Source organism: Lissotriton helveticus, chromosome 6 (assembly GCF_964261635.1).
Source record: "Lissotriton helveticus chromosome 6, aLisHel1.1, whole genome shotgun sequence".
Classification (NCBI taxonomy): Eukaryota; Metazoa; Chordata; class Amphibia; order Caudata; family Salamandridae; genus Lissotriton; species Lissotriton helveticus.
Window position 1 is genome coordinate 1,101,601,297 of NC_136067.1, and position 21,670 is coordinate 1,101,622,966.

Genomic DNA, 21,670 nt, shown 5'->3' on the forward strand with positions numbered 1-21,670 from the left:
TCCGGGTCTTGACATAAAATGTAGATTTTCCACAGCCTTGGTGGGCTGAACACTGGATTTTAGTAAAGACACGGAGGCTAATATTATATCTCCCATGTGTTTTCCAACCCTGGTGTTTTTTCTGTTTTCTTATCAATGCAGGTCAGTCTTAAGCTGTCTGGAGCTTTTGGACTCATTTTTTCTTCATCGGAAAGTCTCAGGAAGAATGGAGTTTGTCCTTTAATCCATGGATTGTTAAGAGACTGAGAATTTGTTTAAAGATGAAATGTTTTACTTTATTTCGCTGTCAATATAAAGAAGGAAGAGGACTGGTTGCAGGAGGGTTTATTGAATTGGAATGTTGTTTAACGTGCTTTATTCTCTGTTCTAAGAAGCTTTAACATGCTGCTGAGTGGTGGCAATAAAGGATTTATTGCATAATATTAGCCTCTGTGTCTTTAATAAAATCCAGATTTTCAGCCCACCAATGCTATGGAAAATCCACATTATCAGCTGGTTGCTGTGGTAAAACCTACTGAAAGTATCCTTCATTTGTTTCAGCGTTAATAAAAACAAGGCCATTGGCACTTGGTGGTTTCTCTCTCGTACCAATTTGAATAGTTTGAGACTCCTAATCTTGCTGAGAAACATTTGTTGTAAGATTCATCATTGTCCATTTCTTCTCCAAAATCTGGGACATATCGTACATCAAATTGTGTTGGGATGCAAGTTGTCATCAAGGCACAATTACAAACCTCCTCTTCTTGGTCCGATTGCATTATCTGAGTACGAGGTAAATTTGACACTTTTAATGGTGAAAAAATATCTCCTCTTAAGTTTATTGTTGACAGAGTGGCCGTCGACAGTGAGTTCGTTGACAGAAGAGTCATCATCGAGGACTGTGTTGATGTCATCATCGACGATGTTTCCTTTGAAGAGAAGTCTTTGAGGATTTCATCTTCTTTACTACTGTTTGAGCCCCTCTATACTGCCTAGAGGTATGCTTATCCTGCAATTACCCGAGGAGGTGACTGAAACAGCGGTACGAAATCATGCTCAGGAAACTGTACCTCTTGCGCACTGCCTTCTTGGAAGGGCACTTTTACACGAGTTCTCCCCTGAAAAGGGGCATCTTCTTTACAAGAAGGAACATTTTCTCTATACATAAGGATAATGACAACCTTGTTTCTCTGTCCTTTAGTGTTTTTGTTGCAAAGGTTTTGCAAATATTTCACTCTGATGCCTTATGAATTGGAACAAAGGTGATAAATACACTGAGAATGTGGGTCATCTGTGTAAATCATGTTACCACAAGATGAACAAGGCTTAAATAGAAATATCTTCTCTCTGTCAGCTATAGTGACAGTTAGTTGTTAGATCAAATGATCTTCTTGGACTACAACATATGGTAATCTTCTCTAAAAATAACTCACAGTACTTCAGAGCTGGTTCAAAATTAGGAAAGACCAAAATAGTAACATTTTCAGGCTCACTGAAGGGTCAAAACAGAGTACTGCCAAGTGGACTCCCTTGTGCATGACATGCGGTAGAAAGATGAGCCATGGTGGCCTCTAGGGGGAGTAAGAGAGCTTAAGCTTACACCTCATTGGCTGAAGTTTGGGTTATTTCAAATGAGGTGGATGTGCTCCTAAATATATTATGTTGTTTCAGTCCTATAGTCTTTGTACACTGTATACTGTATGCTGTTTGGTTTTACACTGTTTACTGCTATGTTTATGTACCAGGGATACCCAGCCTGTCGATGAAGAATGATACAAGCATGTGAATATATAAAAGATCCAATGTTGGAGAATTAGTTGCTCTTCTCTCACCAAACTTTATATTTCTTCATTCAAGCACAGAATGTCATCTGCCATCATAAGGGCAGAGGGCATCCACCATTTATCACCAGGATCTAGTCTCTACCCAATCTCTGTTCAATAGCTACTAGAATTGACTATACATGGTTCTTCCCCCCACCTAGATTGACATACCACTGAGATGCTTACCTAGATCAACCTGCCACCTCCATTTTGGCCCAAATCTTTGCCTTCTTTCAGGAGTATAGGCTCTTAAACGGATACCCGCAATTATACTTTCTCTCAGGTTTGCATTGCCCTCAGCATGCTAGAGCTACAGCCACCAATATCAATTTAAGTGTCACAGCCATGGTACCTAGCAAAGTCAAGTTAGTTTTAATATGATCCACCATATACATCACTAGTCTATGTGTAAAGGATACACAAATAGTTTAGCAAATATCACCAGGGCCTTCTCAAGTCCTGGCGGCTACCCAAAGATATGTACCGTATGACTTTAATCTTAATTTCAGAATTTCATTGAAGTGGCTGACACAGAAGGCATCAGAAAGCCATACCATCAAGGGCATCACATTTTTGCCACACACGTGAATCTTTTGAAATCTATTCGGGTACAGTAAAAAGGGCATTAAGGGAGCAGTTTTGTGTTTTCATTACTTATTAGTCGTGAAGTCTTTTAGAACAGACTGCTACAGATTTGCTTGGGCATTTAAGAAGAGCTGTAGGGTATCAAAAGGCTTGAGAGAAAACTTCTTGTTACATGAAAGATTAAAGATTATGCATCTGTTTGTAACAAGGGTGTGAGTGGGGCTCCTCGTGCGTGCAAGCTATCTTTTTGTGCTGAGGCATCCTCTTTGGTAACACTCTTAATGGTTAAAAAGGGAGCTGAGAGTAACTTGAAACAACAATGGAAACCATAAAATATTTAACTGCTTTGAGTAGTTCAAATGACCTCTTGAGAAAATATTCATGCTGCAAGAAAAAACAAAACTGTTGTTTTAAATATTTCTCATTTACCAGCCGTTACACTTTGGAGCATACCATTTTATGTACTGACAGTGATTTATTTGTACTTTAGGTCAAAGTTGATTAGATATGTACTTCTTATGAACAGTCTACCCAAGAAAAGCGCAAAATTCCAAAGATGGACTGAAGGTAGTGTAAAGTTCAAATCATTTATTTTTGTTCACACAGTGCAAAAATACGTTTTGGAAAATAAAGAATTTAACACAAGTTGTATTTTATTAGTTTTACACATCTATTATTGATTTAAAAAGCAAAAAATAGACATTCTTAAAAAAAGAGTATCTAATGGCATTAATATTTGTATCATAGTGATATATTAAATAAATTACAATTTATGTTCATACAAAACTAATATGAAGGAAATACAATGTATTTTCTGCAAAAACAATCACTCTACAATGACTGTTTCATTTAGTAGGATTTTTAAATACCTAAAACATTCTGCGCAGTTGCAAATCAGTGGAACTTTAATATGATAACAATTAAGTTACACCTGGCTGGAGAATACATCTCTAATAGGTATATGGGAGATGTTTGCTGGAATATTCGTATGGTGCCATACTGGTAAATCCAATAAGGGAGAAAGAGAATGAAATGTGCTTACTGAAGGCTGCTCATGGCAGAAGACTCAACAAAATTAAATGCAATTAAATCAGTTATAAAATTTTATAAGACCCTTTGTGTTTCTGCTTTAGAGCAGGTGCGGAAGCAAAGAAATATCTGGAGTTGCTTTATCAATTCTAGAATCAGTGGCGTAGCAAGGGGGGCACAAGTTTTGGGGGCAGCGGCCTCCCCCTGCTCTAACCTGCAGCTGTCGAGGGGTGGCCGCTGCAGGAATCGCCAGCACCCCGCTATTACATACGGGTCGGTGCTTGTTCATATCATGATCATCACATAGTCAGTCATCTGGCAATAGTCAACTTTGCATATGGAGCGCAAAGTGCAGTGGCAAAGTTTTAAGGCAAGTCCGGAAAGAATCTGTCTCTAAACTTTTTTGCACAGGTAAACTCAACCATGCTGGTCTGCCTGTAGTTTTATACTGCGGCAACAAAGTATAAAGTGGAGGAACAGGGGAGGTAGGTGGGCAACAAACTGCAATTTGTTGATAATTTTCATTTAACAACAATTAACTAAAATGGCTAGCGCCACAGCAAAGTGATTACCTACTAAAAGTATCTCCTAACAGGGAATACAGTCTAAAAGCTTTACACATAAAGCAATTTTTATCTTTTACAGTAGCTTCCTAAAGGGAACAAATGAAAATAAAAGAATGTACAAAAAATACTGATTTACTTAGCAATTTCTGGCTGTTTTCCCATGTCCCAAATATAGGCATTAAGCTGTCGCCATTCGTGCCTCACCCAGAAAATCATATGTTATTTCTCCAATGTCAAAAGCTTCATGCACTCCTTCTGGGGACAACAGCGAGAAGAGAGAGCCCTGTTTTTCGTGATTTTTCCGAAGAAAGTCCGCGATCGCCTTCCAGCGAGAAGCTTCAGAATCTTCTTCTGCCCATTTCAGGCCAGGAAGGAAGGTGGCGACAAGGAGAGGGTATGCAGAGTCATGATATGCCTGGATGAACAAAGACTTCAAGAATTCTTTGTCTCTCTGTAAAGAACAAGAACAAAGTTAACAAAAATGCAAATCCCAGAAACAGGGATCAGTGATTACACATTCACACACACAATCCTTTTCAAAAGATAACATTACTCACCTGTAAAAAGATCTCTCCCATTACTATTGTAAATTGGGTACAACCATTTTGAATTTCACTCAGTCTCCAAGGGATGAGGAAAAGGCAGAATAGAGAGATATTTTTTTTAATGAACTGGCCAGAATGAGGTCCCCACTCAACGATTCACTGCCACTACCGGCTACAATCCTCCAGTTCAATCCTAAATTCAACCCCTTCGCTGCGGGGGTAATTCCCCCCACGGTGCGGCGGGGGGTCTGCAGCGCCGCTGTGCTCGTGGCGAGCCCAGCTCGTCATGCCTCACAGTGGAGCTGTGCTCATGACGAGCTGAGCACGTCACAGACCCGCCCACTGATTAATTATCCCGCACAGGAGGGGAATCAACCGCGCGTGGGCGGGCTGCGGCCGTTATGATGAACTTAGCTCATCATGAGCACAGCTCCACTGTGACTCATGACGAGCTGACCTCGTAATGAGCATGGAAGGGGATAAAGAACCTCATATAAAAAAGGTTGGAAGGCAGAGTTCTGTACATAAAAAAATAAACAGTGACCTCTGATTGATTTCTCTGCTTCTTCTGGCCATTTTATATTAAAATATATAGTTAAAAGGCTACCACAAATTGCTGGTCACATCCACAATTGAGTCAGTGCCAACATTCGAGCTGTGGTACATGCAGTAATGCGAACAAAGAAGATAATCCTAGGCACTCCTCCCTGTGATTATTCCAGTTTATTGCGATTTTGCTGACATCATGATAAAGTGGATTAATGACTGTATGGAGTGCCTTGGATTGTCTCCTTTTATATATAGACAGACACACAGTCCCCCCTCCCCTCCTGGAAAAACATGCCATAACCTGCACCACCATCAATGTTGTTCTTTTGATATCATTTTCCTTTGTTCCCATACCATTGGCAAATTGGTGATTTGAGCAGCGCAAGCAATTGAGTGTGCATTTTGTCTTGTGATTTTTCTTTTTTATATGTTATTTATTTTTCCCTCCGCTATGGGCAGCCTTTGGTTATGTATAGCAGGAGTTAGCTACAGGTTTTTTTTCCAGAAATATTTAGATTATGGAAGCTATTTCAGGATGAGGGGCATGGTCTCCATGCCCCTCATCCTGAAATGGCTTCCGTAATCTAAATATTTCTCTTGGGGTAGCCAGTCAGATCACTCCGATCTGGAGCTACTACTCCAGAACTGGAGATTTTGAATGGGAGAAACTGCACTTGCATCCAATCGGATTCCTTTGTTTGTATTCATTTCTGACACTTTACAGCCCACTCTGCAAAATGCTTATATCTAAAAAAAAATAGTAAAAGGAATTACACAAAACCTACAAAAGCATGTAAAATTTTACTTTCATGCAAAATTTGATGTAATCCACTCACAGTTTAGGCTGAAAATATTTCCTATGCGAGATAAATGGGAAAACACATCTTTTTTTCACCCCCTTTACCTTTCCCCCTGAACGGATCAGTATTAAAAGTGTCATGCTGGGTCATAGCTCTCCTTGCTAACTGATTATCAAATTTGGTGCAAAACAGTCAGCGTGCGCAAAAGTGACAAACAAATCCGGTTCTAGCTGAAACATACCTACAGAATGACTAATGCTGCTTTGTAAAATAAATATGAAGAACAACAAAATGGAAAGCCAAATGAACTGCAGAACATAAAAAACCATGCAACCGATATCATTCTAAATAAAAAAGTAAAAATATTTGTCAAATGCCAGGCCTAAAGCAAATATCAATTCAGTCTAGGTCAATTAATGCTTTCTATTAGTGTCCTTCATCATCTTCCTGGTCTCCAAATATATGCGATAAAGTTCTCCCTATTGTAATAGGGATATTGTAAGTCACCTAAGTGTCCTAAGATTCTAAGTGGGCATGAGGCTGAAGGCTGAGTGCCCTTATAGTGTAATGAAATATCAAGGTGCCTTGCAATATTCTCAACAATCGCAACACAAGGAGATTTTAAGTATTATAATATGTATCTAAGCACTGTAAAAAATAGGAGTAACTATTACATAATTTGACTGTAATCAATGAGGTTAAGGACACCCTAGCAGATGGCACATCCGCGAAAGGCCCAGGACCAGATGGGGTGCCCTTGGACTTATTTAAAGGCAACCCTCAACTATGGGGCCCCCTGATGCTGAATGTTTTTAAATCGGTCATAGTGGGCCGTATCTCATTATCATGGAGAAGTGCAGTGGTAATCCTGATTTTAAAAAAATGTAACAGGAATGACCCCACATGCTATAGGCCGATCTCTTTAATTGACGCCACGTGCAAAGTAATGGGGAGGGTAATCCTTGCACGTTTGGAGTCATGGGCCAATGCCTCTGGACTTATATTGAATACCCAATATGACTTCAGACAGGTGATGGAAACAAATGAACAGTGCCTCAACTTGTCCATGATCATGGGCAATTACATGAAGGCCAGGAGGGGGTCGATCCACCTGGCCTTCATGGACTTGTCCAGTGCTTTCGATACAGTGAGCCGTGGGAAGTTGTGGACACTGATGAAAATATGGGCTTTGAAGAAACCCTCATCCCTGTTGCGTCGGCTACATGCATCTACTACTGTAGCCATTCGCTTTGGCCCTGGAGGAGAGAAGACTAGGCCAATTGCTTCTACCGAGGTGGTACGCCAGGGATGCATTCTGGCCCCTTTTTTATTCCTAATATATACCAATGGACTGGAATCATTGATGTTAGAACAGCAATTGGAATTCCCAAGCATAGAAGGGAAACAGGTCCCATTGCTGTCTTATGCAGACAATACAGTGTTGATGTCCTTAACGGCCAATAGCCTACAAAAGTGTTTGAAAGCATTTACTGAATTCATGATGGAATTGGATGTAAAGGTAAATTTTAGAATATCATTTATTATGGTATGCAGTCCCAATTCGACAAAAACAAGGCTGTTTACTGTATAGGAAAAAACTATTGATAAGGTGCCAAATTTTGCCTACTTGGGTAATGTTTTAATAATAAATTAAAATGGGATAATCTAATTGTGGCTACGAGTCAATATTCTAGCAGAATAATAGAGGGGCTTTTTCGCTTTGCTGGTAAACTGACATAAGCCTATTGGAGACATGTTAAAATGATATAAATCGAAATGTCTCAGTAGCCACTTTTGGCGCAGGAGTATGGGGCTACCATAAAAGTTTCCAGATCCAGATTTTAGAGAACACATTTTTAAAATGGTTACTGATGACTCCTAGCAGTTCTTTTTGTCAATCTGAAGTGGGTCTGGATTATGTAAAAGATAGGATAAACACTGCCCCATTGATTCTATGGGGGAAAATCTGGACCTCGGAGGACTTATTGTTTTCAAGAAGTATTCTAAGAGATTGTATGAATCTTGATAACGCAATGTCTATTCCTTGGCTACGTTATATCAAAGATACCTTTTATTAAATTGGCTTGGAAAATTACTATGATAATTCGAGGGAATCCAACAAAACATGAAACACGTTCTAAAGAAAGCTTTTCGTACTGAAATATGCATGCCTAACCCAAATCATGGATTACTAGATTGTATGTTTCCAAGCCAACCACAATTTTACTTGTCTTTTACCATGCATGTTCAATCACGTTTCCTAATGACCAGATTCCGTCTCTGCACATTGCACTTTCTTGTTGCTTTCCCCAATCGGGCAGGTTGATGTGAGAGACGAACCCCCTGTCCTTGTAATAATTTAGCCCAGCAGAGCACAATGCACTTTATGTTGTTTTGCACACTTTATAAAGACCCAAGGGCACGTTTTATCAAGCCCATTTTAAAGGAAATTCATCCCTGCTCCTATCAGGAGGGTTTTAATTATTTGCGGTCATTATCTACTGCAGTCATCTGCAGTGCTGTGCTCAACTTCATTAGAACTGCACTCTTAATCGGGAAACGTTATGAATCGTAAAATGAACTTACATTTTTAGTGATTTTATGGGTTTTTAATATCTTATAAAAATATGTTGTAGAATGATAGGAGGCTTCCTTTAAACTCTTAGAATCTGTGCTGGGATAAGATGATCTAGGAGAAGAAAATAGGTGTACCGCATATTTAACCTTTGCACAATTTTTTTTCCAATGCATACTAAGTCATGTTTTTTTCTTTTTAATGTTTGTAATGTATGAATATAAATTTCAGTGATTTTAGGGGTTTTTAATATCTTGCATAAATATGTTGTAGAACGTTAGTAGGTTTTTCTTGAAATATCTAGATTCAGTGCTGGGATAATATGACTCAGGAATAGGAAATAGATGTATTGTATATTTAATGTTTGCACAACATTTCCCTATGTATATTCTGTCTTGCTTTTTTAATGTATGTATGCAGACTTTTATGATTCAATTGAATCGAATAAAGAACCTGAACCTGACTGTAGTCAATATCCCGACTTAAGAAGGAGCAATGGAAGGGTGTTTTCGAAGAAAATCGGACTGAGGACTAAAGAACAACTACTGTGCCTGCTACCGTTGCTGTCAACGCACAGAGTGGGCTTCTGCCCTCCTGCTTCTTTATGCTTTTTGAGTAAAGACAGCCACTGGGAAGGATGGGTGCATGGCGTTGTCACTAGTAGTCTGTAATAAGTTAATTCAAGTGACTAGGTGCTATTGCACATTGAGTAACTTTACCAAGCTACATGTCTAACACAAGCATAAAAAATCACAGATTTTGGCCACTGATTTAATCTGCTCATGTAGAGGCAAACATAAAATGTGTGACTGCTTCAATCAGTATAAGTGGGAGGGTGTGTGTGAAAAATGCAGTGTGCCACTGTGTGAGGTGACCAAGGCTTGGGATGCACTGTTTCAATCAGGGGCAGTATCTGTACTAATTTGCATTAGGGGACTTATGCAGCTGATTTAGATTTTGGCAGACAGACACTCTGTTGCAACTGCGACGGAGTACCCTGTCTGCCAAACTCAAGGTCTGCCTGTTTGATTTTGCATTGAGCAGACCACAAATTTTACGCCAAAGAAGTCTAATTTACTCTGTCATTGTAAAACTTCCTTCAACAGCCCAACAGAGGAGGTGGTATCGGAAGTAAAGTATCATTAAGGTCCCTTGGTAATAAATTTGGTTGGGTGTGGAGACTGGATGTAAGTAGATTGTTGTTTCAAGTTCTCGTAGGGGTAAACTTTTGTTAATTTGTGGTTGGATAAACACTCTCCCCTTGCATTCAGAGGGGTTTCTCTCTTTGCTTCTGAAGAGGTATCGGATGTAAGCCATCACACCACACACCCTATTTAGAATCCAGATTGATAACAGCCTCTCCTTTAAAACTCAGGTGGCTGGTCTGGCCGGCAGGTGTTTTGCGATCTTGAAGATGCTGAGGAAGTTTCTGCCTCTTCTTTCTCTAGAGCATAGAAGAATCACGGTTCAGGCCCTGATAGGCTCGCGCCTAGATTATTCTAATATACTATATCTAGGCCTCCCGGACTTCCTGCTAGAGCGTCTTCAGGTTGTGCAAAACTCTGCAGCCGGGCCATTTTCGGACTCTCCAGGAGAGCCAGGGCCAGTGATCTTCTTAGAACCCTTCATTGGTTGCCCATCAAGAAGCGAATCACCTTTAAGGCCCTGACCATTGCCTTTAAAGCCCTTCACGGTACTGGCCCTTGTTATCTTCGGAAACGCATCAGTTTCTATTTACCTTCCAGATCTTTGTGATCTGCTACCCAGGCTAGGGCTGTTAACCCGGTGATCCGACGTGCGCGCTGCGGGGGGCGGTCTTTTAAACATCTTGCCCCCCGGTTATGGAACGCTCTCCCGCTGTCTCTCAGATCCAACACCAATCTTCTGGCTTTCAGGAAGGATCTGAAGACTCTGCTGTTCACGCAGTGATTCTTTTCATTTTGTTCTCAGTTCCCCTCCCTTTCTGCCTTCCACTCTGGGTCGGTGACGGTCTTTAGCGCCGGGACACTCCTCGGAGTAGCCGTGCGCTATAAAAGTACCCCTAATAACATAACATAACATAACAGAATGGACAGTCCTGATGGCTTTTTTTATTTTACTAGTAATCACAGCCAGGTATATATTGGTGGTGATTGTGAGTAAACAAAAAGGAAAATGACCCCCACATAATGAGAGAAAACTAGTAAGGGGGGTCATTTTTTTTCAAAAATTATTTTATTAAAAACAAACTCCGCTTTGGGAATTTGACAACCAGCCATCATGTTTTAAATGAGCCATCTGTTAAACTGTTCCTACATTGACAGGAACCGCAATGTTGGTGGTTCTTGCCGATATTTAGAGATGTCCACCGGGCTGGAAAACATCTCTTAACTTGGCAGATGGCTTAATGGAAGAAAGTCCTCCACCACTCTGTCTGTCTTTATTCTGTGCTAAAAAACTATGGTTTTGAATAATACCCCCAGGGTCTGCCAGTGGTTAGATTATTTTTAAACATTTATCCCATCATCTTTTGGGTGTTTAATTGTCAGTAGTATGCCTTGGAAAGTAAGACTTGTAAGACTTGCATAGCTTTCCAAGCATATTACTGCCGTTTGTGAATTTAAAAAAAGTAGTACATTTGCATCCATTTCACAAGCACTTATATGGGTGCAGATTAGCTACTTTTTAGGTCTCGCCTAGCGTTGGTGCGCGCATGCGCACCTCGCTCTGTGAGGAGTCTTGTAATCAATAAGATTTCTGAAGGGGAATTGAAGCGCTGCCCATTATTTTGATTGGGTGGCGTCATCATTTATGTTAAACGCTGGCCTCCATTTGAAAATGAGGCTTCTTACTTAATGCCCTGTCTCCTTTTGGCCCCACCCATCCGGACTCGATCTTTTACTTAAGGCGTTACACAGTGGGCTTTATCTGGTGGGCTGCAGTCTTGTTAAAATGTACACTGATGGGGACAATGGTGGCTGCCGCGCTATGGGACACTGCGCTTGTTTTTTGTTTTTTTGTTTAACTTTAAGACGGAGCGCGGCGCCCTCTTCAGGGACACCGTGCTTGTTTTTTTTTGTTTTTTTTTAAACTGTACGACTGAGCACGGCGCCGCTTCTGGGACACCGTGCTCGCTGCTACAAACTCTACAATGCTCTGCAGGGAAGGACAGACTGGCCTCAGTCTTTCAGTGCTCAGTGGAGAGTGGAGTTAGAGCGTGAGGTGCGGACAGGACATTTTCAGGAATATGTTCCACAGCGCCATTGTGCACCAGGTGCACCATTTCACAGTAAAACAGCCCAAGAGACTCATACAGTAATCCAGAAAGAAGAAACCAATGAAGATAAGGCTTCAAAAATTGAGGTTTGATATTGTGACAGCTCTGATCACCTGTGTAGAAGGAGCCCAGGCCTCCCGTTACCCACACAAGGAGAGTGCAACCATGCTACACCAGCTGCAGCGCCAACCACAGGCACTGCGCACAGCATCACCCACCTTAAAGCTCGGCGAGTCACTGCATGGCACACTGCATCATCGCGACTCCATCTTTTAAACATTGACTTTGATGCTTTCAAAAAGTCAAGTATTGGAAATATTTCTTATGCGCCTCCTCCCCATACGTTCCAAGAAGCGAACACGTCCGGGCAGCATTTTGGTTTCACAACAAATCCAAAAGTGCCTCCAAACCCAGGCATTTCTGGAGCTGCAAATCATTCTCGGACAGTTTTTGACATCTTTGGACTTACCGCACAAATCTTCTTCTCTGCAGAATGTCTCCATTGATGGCCCACCCCAGCCCCCATAACACACTTACATCCTGCCAGGCACCGCGTGCAGCAGGTACATCAGCTTTACCTTTGCCAATAACATGCAGCTTTTAAAAACCAAGCATTTGCAATGCAAAAGGTCTCGCATTTATGCAAGTTTAAGATATTGGCATTGTAAATGACAATGCCTTTAATTTATGTTTTAAAAACCAAAACATAAATAAAAGGCATTGTCATTTACAATGCCAATAGCTCAAACTTGTGTAAAGGCGAGAGCTATTGCATTGCAAATGCTTATTTGGTAAACTGGTCGATAAGGGGCATACTTACAAAGAAATGGTGCAACACAGTGCAGCAAGCAACGCTCCATGCACTGGAGCAATTCAGGCTTACTGGCGGTGCCAATGCAGCCACCCTTGCGCCATAGTGCAAGGGTGTCTGCGTTATGGTCAGGATAGTTTTGTGCAGGAAGGAGTGCCTACCTGCAAAAAAACGATTCTTTGAGGCGTATTCCTCTTTGCAGGTGTACTGCATGCAGCACACATGCAAAGAGAAAGTAACAAGTTATTTCTCCTCATTACACAGCCTCAGGTAGGCGCACCATATTATGCAAACCCATGTCTACAACTGCAAATCAATGGGTGGATACATGGGAATGCACATGCACCACCCACCTGACGCAAAGTACCTCAAGCAGCTCAATGTTACTCAGTGTTACTTTTTCTTACCATACATGCGACTGGACATTTTCCTGGCTTTGTATATATCAAAAAGTATTGCGCTTCAGGGCTGCGTCAAAAGTGATGCAACATAGATGCATGGTGTTTTTAAATCTGGGCCTATATTAAAATGGGTTTGCGTCAAAGTTCATGGGCCCACTCATAGAATGCCTTCCTACCTGAAGCAAAGTAACAAATCTCATCTCAATGCACCGCATTCGTTTTTCTTACAAAGCCATGCAAATCTACATTTGTGAGTACCATATAGGATTTTGCGTCAGGGAGCATCAAAAAAGTGACACAACCCTGATGCAAAATCTTTGTAAAACGGTATCCAAATATATTTAAGTTCCAGATCTAAAAATGAACAAATTAAAACCTCTTAGTGAAATCAGGATGACAGGAAAAACAGACACAGACATAGCAGACTCAAATCAGGGCTACCCAAGCCCCAACTGCCAAGAGTATGATTAACGCCTTACGGTGCGGGCATTCTGAAGAGTGGGCGGGGCTGCGTCGGCCGTTGGTCGACGGCAGCACTAGGGAGGTAGTGCTGCCGTTGGCCAACGGCAGCGCGAATGGGGTTAATTGGGGGTGTCACACCCCAAATACCCCAAGCCCGCCCCATCACCCAGACTTTGGCCCTGGTTACAGTGACATAAGTTTAAAAGGTGTTCCTCTTTTACATCTTGCATCTCTGTCCTTCCAAAACGTCTAACCAACACGCTGTCAACTTAAAATGTAGCGATATCAGCAACCTTTAGAGGCCTACTCAAAGTGAATGGAGCTTAAATATGAGACCATACCACAATGTGTAGATCAATAAAAGGCATGTTAGATGCTTCCTCTGGGAAACAGCTACTCCACACTCTGGGACGTCAAGAAGGCCCTTTCTGCAATTACTACTAAATGATGAGCTATGGAGAAAACAACTTTCTAGGGAAATGTCAATGTTCAAAAGGGTATGAGCATTTAAACAAGTGTGACATGGTTAAGCTGTGGAGAAAAGGAGAAAAACATTTACACCGGCAACAACTTTAGCATCAAGAAGAAAACAGAAATGATTACACAAACAGCGTAGTAGTCGTTTTTTTTCCATAATAACAACAGTTGTATGCGTTAAAAAAAAGTGAAAATGAGGGGTGATGAGACCTCCAGTTCAGAAAAAGACAGCATTTTATTTATTTATAAAGTTTTGCATAGCGCGAACTTGACCCTTATGGGTATCAGAGCACTTCACAATTTTGGGTAGGAGGGATACAGTATTGGGAGGCAAAAATAATCATTACATAATTATGCAAGATGCGTGCAGGACTCCTGAAGGTATCGGAACATTCAAACATATGTATGTACAGTGCATCTTAACGATGTTGTTCATGATGTGTAGGAGTAGCTTCTGAATGGAAAACCTTGGCGGAGGCAAGATGGCGGCCGAGTAGCTGAGGCCGAAAGCAGTAGCAGAACAGTGGAGCCCATGATCATCTAACTCTATCCGTTTGCCGGTCAGAACACGGGAAATAAACAGGAAATAATGAAATAAATCTGTGGATACGGCGCAAGCGGCTCTTTTTGCAGAGTGAATGCGGATGTTCCTTTTGCTCACCTGCGGCTCGGTGCGGTCGAACGCCCGCGGACTGGTTCCTCTCCCCGCCACTGTCCGTGCCTGCATCAGCGGTTTGGCTGGTGACGAGAGCCGGTGGAGATTGCGGTGCGAGGTTGACCTGAGGCGGGTTGGAGGGATTTCCTCGGTGGTGGTGGCGGTGTGGCCGGCGCCTGCAGCGTCTGCAGCTTCTCGGCATCGGCAGAGGAAAGGAAGGCGGGGCAAGGGCGAGACTCCGCGCAGGGGGCCAACGGGAGCTGAGCAAGGCCAGAGGCTGATACAGGGAGTAAAGTCGGCCGAGCAGACTACGAGCGGAGAAGCAGTGAAGATAGAAGGCAACCACAGTGCCAACAACATAACCAGAGCAATGGCCCCCAAACTGAACACTGGTACAAAAACTGCCACAGAAAAGAAGAAAAAGACCGGGGGTGAGACGGTACCAGCAGAAGCAGAGCAGAAAGTGCAGTCCCCCCAGGCAAAGAAACAAATCGCTTCCAGAACAAGACAAGCTACGGCTGCGGCTCCCACTGCTCCTATTGCTGATTTTTTCCCTAAGGTGATCAAGGAAAAAGGCCTAAAAAATATCTTGGTAATGGAGGGAGGGGGGAATGATCAGTCAATAGCTGAAAATTCAGCCATGCCAACACCAAACACTCTGGATGTGGCAACCACGATCAAAGATGGGCCTGAACAAGTGAAACAAGGGGAAGAAATTAATAACCAAACAAGGAAGCCCAATGTCATTGAGAGATCAGAAGATGACGGTAGCAAACCAACCGAAGGTGAGACAAAAGTGGGACCATTATGCTGTGGACTGGTTAGCTCTGAAACAGGAGATCCTCAATTGGATAAGGCTGATATGGACAAAGATGAGCATACGGCAGATGTTTTGATCGAGCTGGAATCAGCAGAGACGCCTAAAGTACTCCAGGAGCATCTGGGGGGTCGTCCTGATACGGAAAAATGCAAGGAGAATGAAAAAGTTCCAAGCGAATGCTTCTTCTCTGTGTCAGAGGGGGGCGAGTGGTCAGAGGAGGACGATAGCTCCAATCCTGGATCAGATCTGGACACAGAAAGTGATCATGAGCTGGAGTTACCGGTAACAGCAGTAAAACCACACAAAAACCGAGAGAATTCTAAAGGTGAGCTGAGTTGGGACCACTCATCAGCAATGCCACTGCAGGGCAGCCCTGGAGGAGCAGCGGCTCAGATGTCGCTTCTGGAGACCATCCATAAAGAGATTTTGGCACACAGGGAGGAAGCCCGACAGGAAAGCCGAAAATCTAGAGCAGCAGTAAGAAAGATGCAGGGCGCAGTAAGGAAGCTATCCAAAGTCTGTGTTAACCTGGGGGATCGAATGACCAATCTCGAAGATAGAGTGGTCTCAACAGAGGCGGAGGCTGCAGCAGCAACCAACAAAGTCGAAGCCCAGAGCTCACAAATAACAGACATCCAGTGGAAGCTGGAGGATATGGAAAATCGGCTCAGGCGAAATAACCTCCGGATTCTGGGGGTACCAGAGGGAAGGGAAGGGTCCGATATAAGGGCCTATGTTACTAAACTGTTTGAGCAAGCATTCCCTGAGTTATCGAGCTGGGACTGGGCCACAGAAATTCAACGAGCCCACCGCTTTCCGTTTAAAATCAAAAGGGGGGCGAAGGAGGATGAAAGACCAAGAGCAATCCTTATCTTTGTGAGCAACTTTTTGCTTAGGCAGGCGATTTCAGAGAAGGCAAGACCAGATGCTAAGAGGAATGTAGATGGGGTATCCTTCTTCGTGCGTCCTGATTTCTGCCACACAACAGTAGAGAGACGCTGGCGACTCAGACAATTGATAAAACTGTTCAATGAAAAGAAGATGCAGGCCTACCTGGTAAACCCAGCCCAACTAAAAATTATCAATGACGGGAGAACAATCTATTTTTCCTCAGAAATAAAGGCCAAAGAGTATCTGGAATCTCACGGGAAATAAAGTAATAAATAAAGTAATAGTCGGGTAGAAGTAAAGTAGTAGACCTTAAAAATACCTTAAAAAAAAAAAAAGGGGGAAAAAAACAAACAAAAAAACAAAAAAAAAAAACGACTGAACACTGATAGATAAATGGAGAAGTACGGCTGGTAGGATGTAATGTAGAGGGGGGTAAGGGGAGTCAGAAATGGCAAACGATTGGTTCTGAAAGGGCTCCACTGTTCATACTGCGCCCATCACACGCACAGACCAGGTCTGAGCGCCTCACGAGCAAGGGTGGGGGAGTGTTGGGGAAAGAGGGGGGTGGGGGAGTGCTGGAAGGGAGGGGGAGGGGTGGGAAGGGCAAAAACAAAAAAAATGGAGATAAGGAGTTTTGAAGTGGAATATGTCAGAGCTAGCAGTTATTCGCAGGAAATAATGATAATCAAGATTCGACAGGGAATGTTAGATCAACATTATAGAAAAAATGGTAAATACGACAAGCATTAACATTTGTACGGCTAATGTAGGCGGCCTGAACGACCAGAGGAAAAGACTTAATGTAGAGTACTTTGTAAAATTTAACAATATTGATATCCTTTGTATGCAGGAGACCCATCTCCCCTGGGCAAAACAAAATCTGATGAAACTGAAGGGGTATGAAATTCTATCTTGCTCCACACAAACATCAAATATCAGGGGGGTCGCTATATTGGCTAAATCCTATTTGGGGGGGGCCAAACGTCATAAATCTGATAGCGGTGGTAGATGGGCGATTGCAGAACTCAACCTTGGGTACACCCTATGTGTAGTCAATGGGTCAAATCAAGATGACCCCGAAGTTTTTGATTTTCTGGAGGGAGAGTTAGCAAACTGGCCAACACCCATGATAATCTGTGGGGATTTTAATATATCGGTGGATTGGAATGATTCGGCGGGCTATTCTGGGAGGAAATCAAGGGTATTCCGAGCCTTGGACTCCCTCAAGAATTCCCATGGGCTCAAGGACGTCTGGGGGGACAAGGAGCCTATAGACCCAGGCTACACCTACTTCTCTTTCCCTAATGCGAAATATTCCAAGCTGGATTACTTTTTGATCTCCCTCTCGGAAATGAATAAGATTGGCATCAGGAAACTCCCGAAATCAATATCCGACCACAACCCACTAATTATGAACTGTACAATTTCAAGTATGGAGAGGAAACGAAACAGCTGGTCGTTCGAGCGTAAGCTTCTGTTAGATACCAGATTTGTAGAACACATTAGAAACTGGGCAGAGGAATTTTTTGATGTCAACAGATACAGCACATCCAGAAATATGGTTTGGGAAGCCTTCAAAGCCTCTCTGAGGGGGGAAACAATTAGCTGCTCAGCTAGGCTCAGGAGGGAAGATAGGAGAGAGGTAGAGAAGCTGATGGATGAACTTGCAACGGTAGAAAAACAGCATATTAGAGAAATTAGTTTGGGGCAGGATGGTCATGGAGGCCTTACAAGAATTACCAATACAAAAGCTAACCTCCAGAAAATAGCTACGGAGAAGGAGGCTAGAAGCCATCAAGCAGCAAGGGCTAAACGGTATGAAACAGGGGAGCAGGCAGGAAGAACTTTAGCCCTGCAGATAAGACAGGAGAGAACTAAAAACATAATTCCCTGTATACAGGACGAAGGTATAGAGTTTACAGAGCCTAAAGAGATACTGAGAGTATTTCATGGGTTCTACCAAAAATTATATGATGAAGAGGAGCAGACCAGAGAGCCAAGTCCGGGCTTTATAGACAGGGGTCCCAGAGTAAGTGTACAGGATCGGGAAGAATTGGAAAAAGATATACAGATAAATGAGGTAACGAAAGCCCTACATGAGTTAGCCGCGGGTAAGGCCGCAGGTCCTGACGGGATACCCCTAGAAGTGTATGTGTGCCTAGAAAAACAGATTACCCCAATATTGCTTGACCTATTTAATGGGATTCTATATACAGGGAGAGTACCAGAATCATGGAAAGAGACAAAAATCATTATCTTTCATAAGAAGGGGAAACCCAAGGAATCACCAGGATCATACCGCCCCATATCGCTCATAAATGCTGACACAAAGCTATATTCAAAGATCTGGGCGAGTAGATTGGGGGGGATGATTGGCAATCTCGTGTCTCCGTGGCAGCATGGGTTTGTGCCAGGGAGGGGGGCACCACGGACCATATTAGAAGGGCAACAGCATTGTTCGACGCTCAGGGTGCCGCGGGGGAGGAGATGGCCATGATTCTCCTCGACGCGGAGAAAGCCTTTGACCGCGTGGTCTGGGATTATCTCTGGGGTATATTGGTAGGCAGAGGGTTCGGTAACAATTTTTTGAGGGCAATTAAAGCCATGTATTGTAATCCAGTGGCTAGGGTCTCAGTCATGGGGCATCAATCTGATAAAATAATAATCAAGAGAGGGACGCGCCAGGGGTGCCCCTGCTCTCCAATTCTATTCTCTATGTATATAGACCCCCTTATACAAAGAATCCTGGCCTCAGGACAAATAAGCCCAGTGGTGGTCAATGGATTCACTACCAAATTATTGGCTTATGCAGATGATCTGGCAATAACTACTGTGGACCCCCACCAAGCAATGCCGGAAATTGTACAAATGGCCAAAGAATTTGGCAACTGCTCTGGGTATAAGCTGAATGAGGGGAAAACCCAGATCATCTGTACCAAGAATATTAGGAAAAGTGATCATAGGTATGTAGAGTGTGCGACATATCTCGGGGTTAAAATTAATTCATCCGTTGAGAAGATGGTTGAGGAGAACTATCTTCCGCTGCTGGGCTCAATTGAAAAAGAGCTTAGAAGAATTGACGTCCTGCATCTATCCCTTATAGGTAGGGTGAATGCCCTAAAGATGACCATGTTTCCCAAAATATTATATCTTTTTAGGGCTATTCCCCTATTTATAGGGGAGACAATGATCAGGAAAATTGAATCCACGTTTGTCAGATTTGTGTGGCAGTACGGTAAAATCAGACGATCTATTAACTATCTATCTTTACCGGTAGATAGGGGCGGTCTGTCATTTCCGAACCTTAAATTTTACCATTTGGCATGTCTGTTCACACAAATGAATATATTGATTCAATCTGAACCCTTGCCAGCAGTAGGTTATAATGAAAATCAAGATCCTCCCTCCATCTATGAGCTATTGCTGGGTAGAAAAGCATATGGGTTATTACAGTGTGAAGTGGAACGGAGATTCTACAACAGGACGAGATATAGGATTATCGAAGGGGTTTGGTGGACGTGGAAATCCATAGGTAAAATTCTAGGAATCCCCAAAATAAATGCTAATACCAATCTGTGGAAATCAAGTCTATTCATCCATCTTGGACAGAATGAGAATAGTTTAATTTGGAGGGCACAAGGGATAAGATGTTTGGGCGATGTCATGATGGGAGAGAATATATTTAGCTTTACTGAAATACAGCAGAGGTTTGGGATCCCTGGGAATCACTGGCTGCTATATTGGCAAGTCGCTCAAACTATTTCAGCAATAAGACCAAAACTAGTGATGACACCAAACTGCCAACGGATTGAGTATATAAAAAGAGGGGGAAGGAAGATTGGTACTGCCTATAATTTTCTGGTGTCCGGGCTCCTAGATGATCTGGATAAAACTGAGGTGGCTTGGTCACATAAGTTAGGGGATCCAGACGTAGATATAGATCTGGCCTTACTTTTAAGCAGTAAAGTATTTCGAGCTTCAAACTTAAGGGCCCAACACTACAAGACGGTGTTTAATCTTTATTACACCCCCGCAAAATTGTTTGGGTGGAGGTTAAGGGAAGACGATAAGTGCCCAAGATGTAACACAGGCCCAGCAGATTTGATACATATGTTTTACGGCTGCTCTAGTCTGGCCTCAATCTGTGGTGAGATAACAATCTTTCTGAGGGGGCTGCTAGGTAACAATATCAACCTATCCCCCACACTGGTTCTTTTAGGAGCGGACTCTAAACTTAAGGTTGGGAAACATGCACAAGCATTGTTATTTATTGCCGCAGCAGTACTCCGTATGCTAATCTCTGCTGGGTGGAAAGATTCCAACGCCCCCACATTTCAGATGTGGATGTCTAGGCTGCTGGGTATCCACAATCTGGAAGCCTGCCTTTATGAATTAAAGGGTAGAAAGAAGCAGGAGTTTGGTAGGAATATTTGGGCACCGGTTAAGATCTGGAGAAACTCTGATTCATGAGATTTGTGGGGACTTAGCCCCTTTGCTTTTTCTTTAAGAATTATGACTGCATGTTATTAACTTTTGTAAAGCTCTGATTAATGTATTGCATATTATGAAATCTTTTTACATTCTATAATATATATTGTATCTATATATCCAGATATGTATTGATTCTGTAATTGTAACTGCCTTATCTCTAATAAAAAAAAAAAAAAGAAAAAAAAAAAAAAAAAAAAAAAAGGAGTAGCTTCTGAATGTAGGTCTGAATATCTTTTTCCACTCTCGCAAGACCTTAAATCCTAATGTTGCAGCAAGATGGGTTTTCCAGATCTCCTTGCTCTAAAGCTTTTTACTATTTGATATCACTCCGGATTGTGCCGACTTCATCATTTATTTGTTAAAAAAGCTTTTGGAGGAACTCGTGTGATATTTGACTTATATGATTGATTATCCAGCCAACAGTTGTCAGCCCAGCTGTTTAGGTTGTTGCCCACTACTGAGTTTGGTTTTATCCAAGTTAAGCACTGGACAGGAAACAGACTCAAAAGAAGCCAAAAGGCCCAAAAGAATCAGGAATGCAACATCATCTTTGTCAATAGTCAGATGGATGGCATCTAACAGGGACGTCAAGACTTGATCAGAGGAGTGCATTGGTCTAAAACCTGATTGTTGCGGGCTGAGCAATTATTTTCCAAATAACTTGATAACTGTTATGTGGCTTATGTGCCGATCCGATATGGCGGCTCCTATCTGAGTTCCGCACCAACGCAGGACTTTGCTGTATTTTAAGAGCCACGTCTGGCGGCTTTTACATCCGCGAACCAGTGACATGGCTCCGTAAAGGTGTGGTGAGCCTTTTCATCGGTTTCTTCGCGCTCCTGCTCCAGTTTTGAGCCCCTTTGTTACGGCGGTGAGTTTCCTCACAAAAAAAACCCGCCATTTTGTTTGTGGCGCTGGCGCTCGCATTTCTCATATTATCGGTCCGTTTTCCTTC

General features: G+C 42.5%; 1 protein-coding gene across 1 annotated transcript in view; it reads right to left on the reverse strand.

The window, feature by feature from the left end:
* Window positions 1-2,960: 2,960 nt before the first annotated feature.
* NPHP1 (nephrocystin 1) overlaps window positions 2,961-21,670 on the reverse strand; it is a 695,982-nt gene continuing 677,272 nt past the window's right edge. The window contains exon 20 of the mRNA XM_078648761.1: window positions 2,961-4,433. Coding sequence (XP_078504887.1) covers window positions 4,161-4,433 — 273 coding nt within the window. The 3' untranslated portion in view covers window positions 2,961-4,160. The remainder of the gene's footprint in view (window positions 4,434-21,670) is intronic.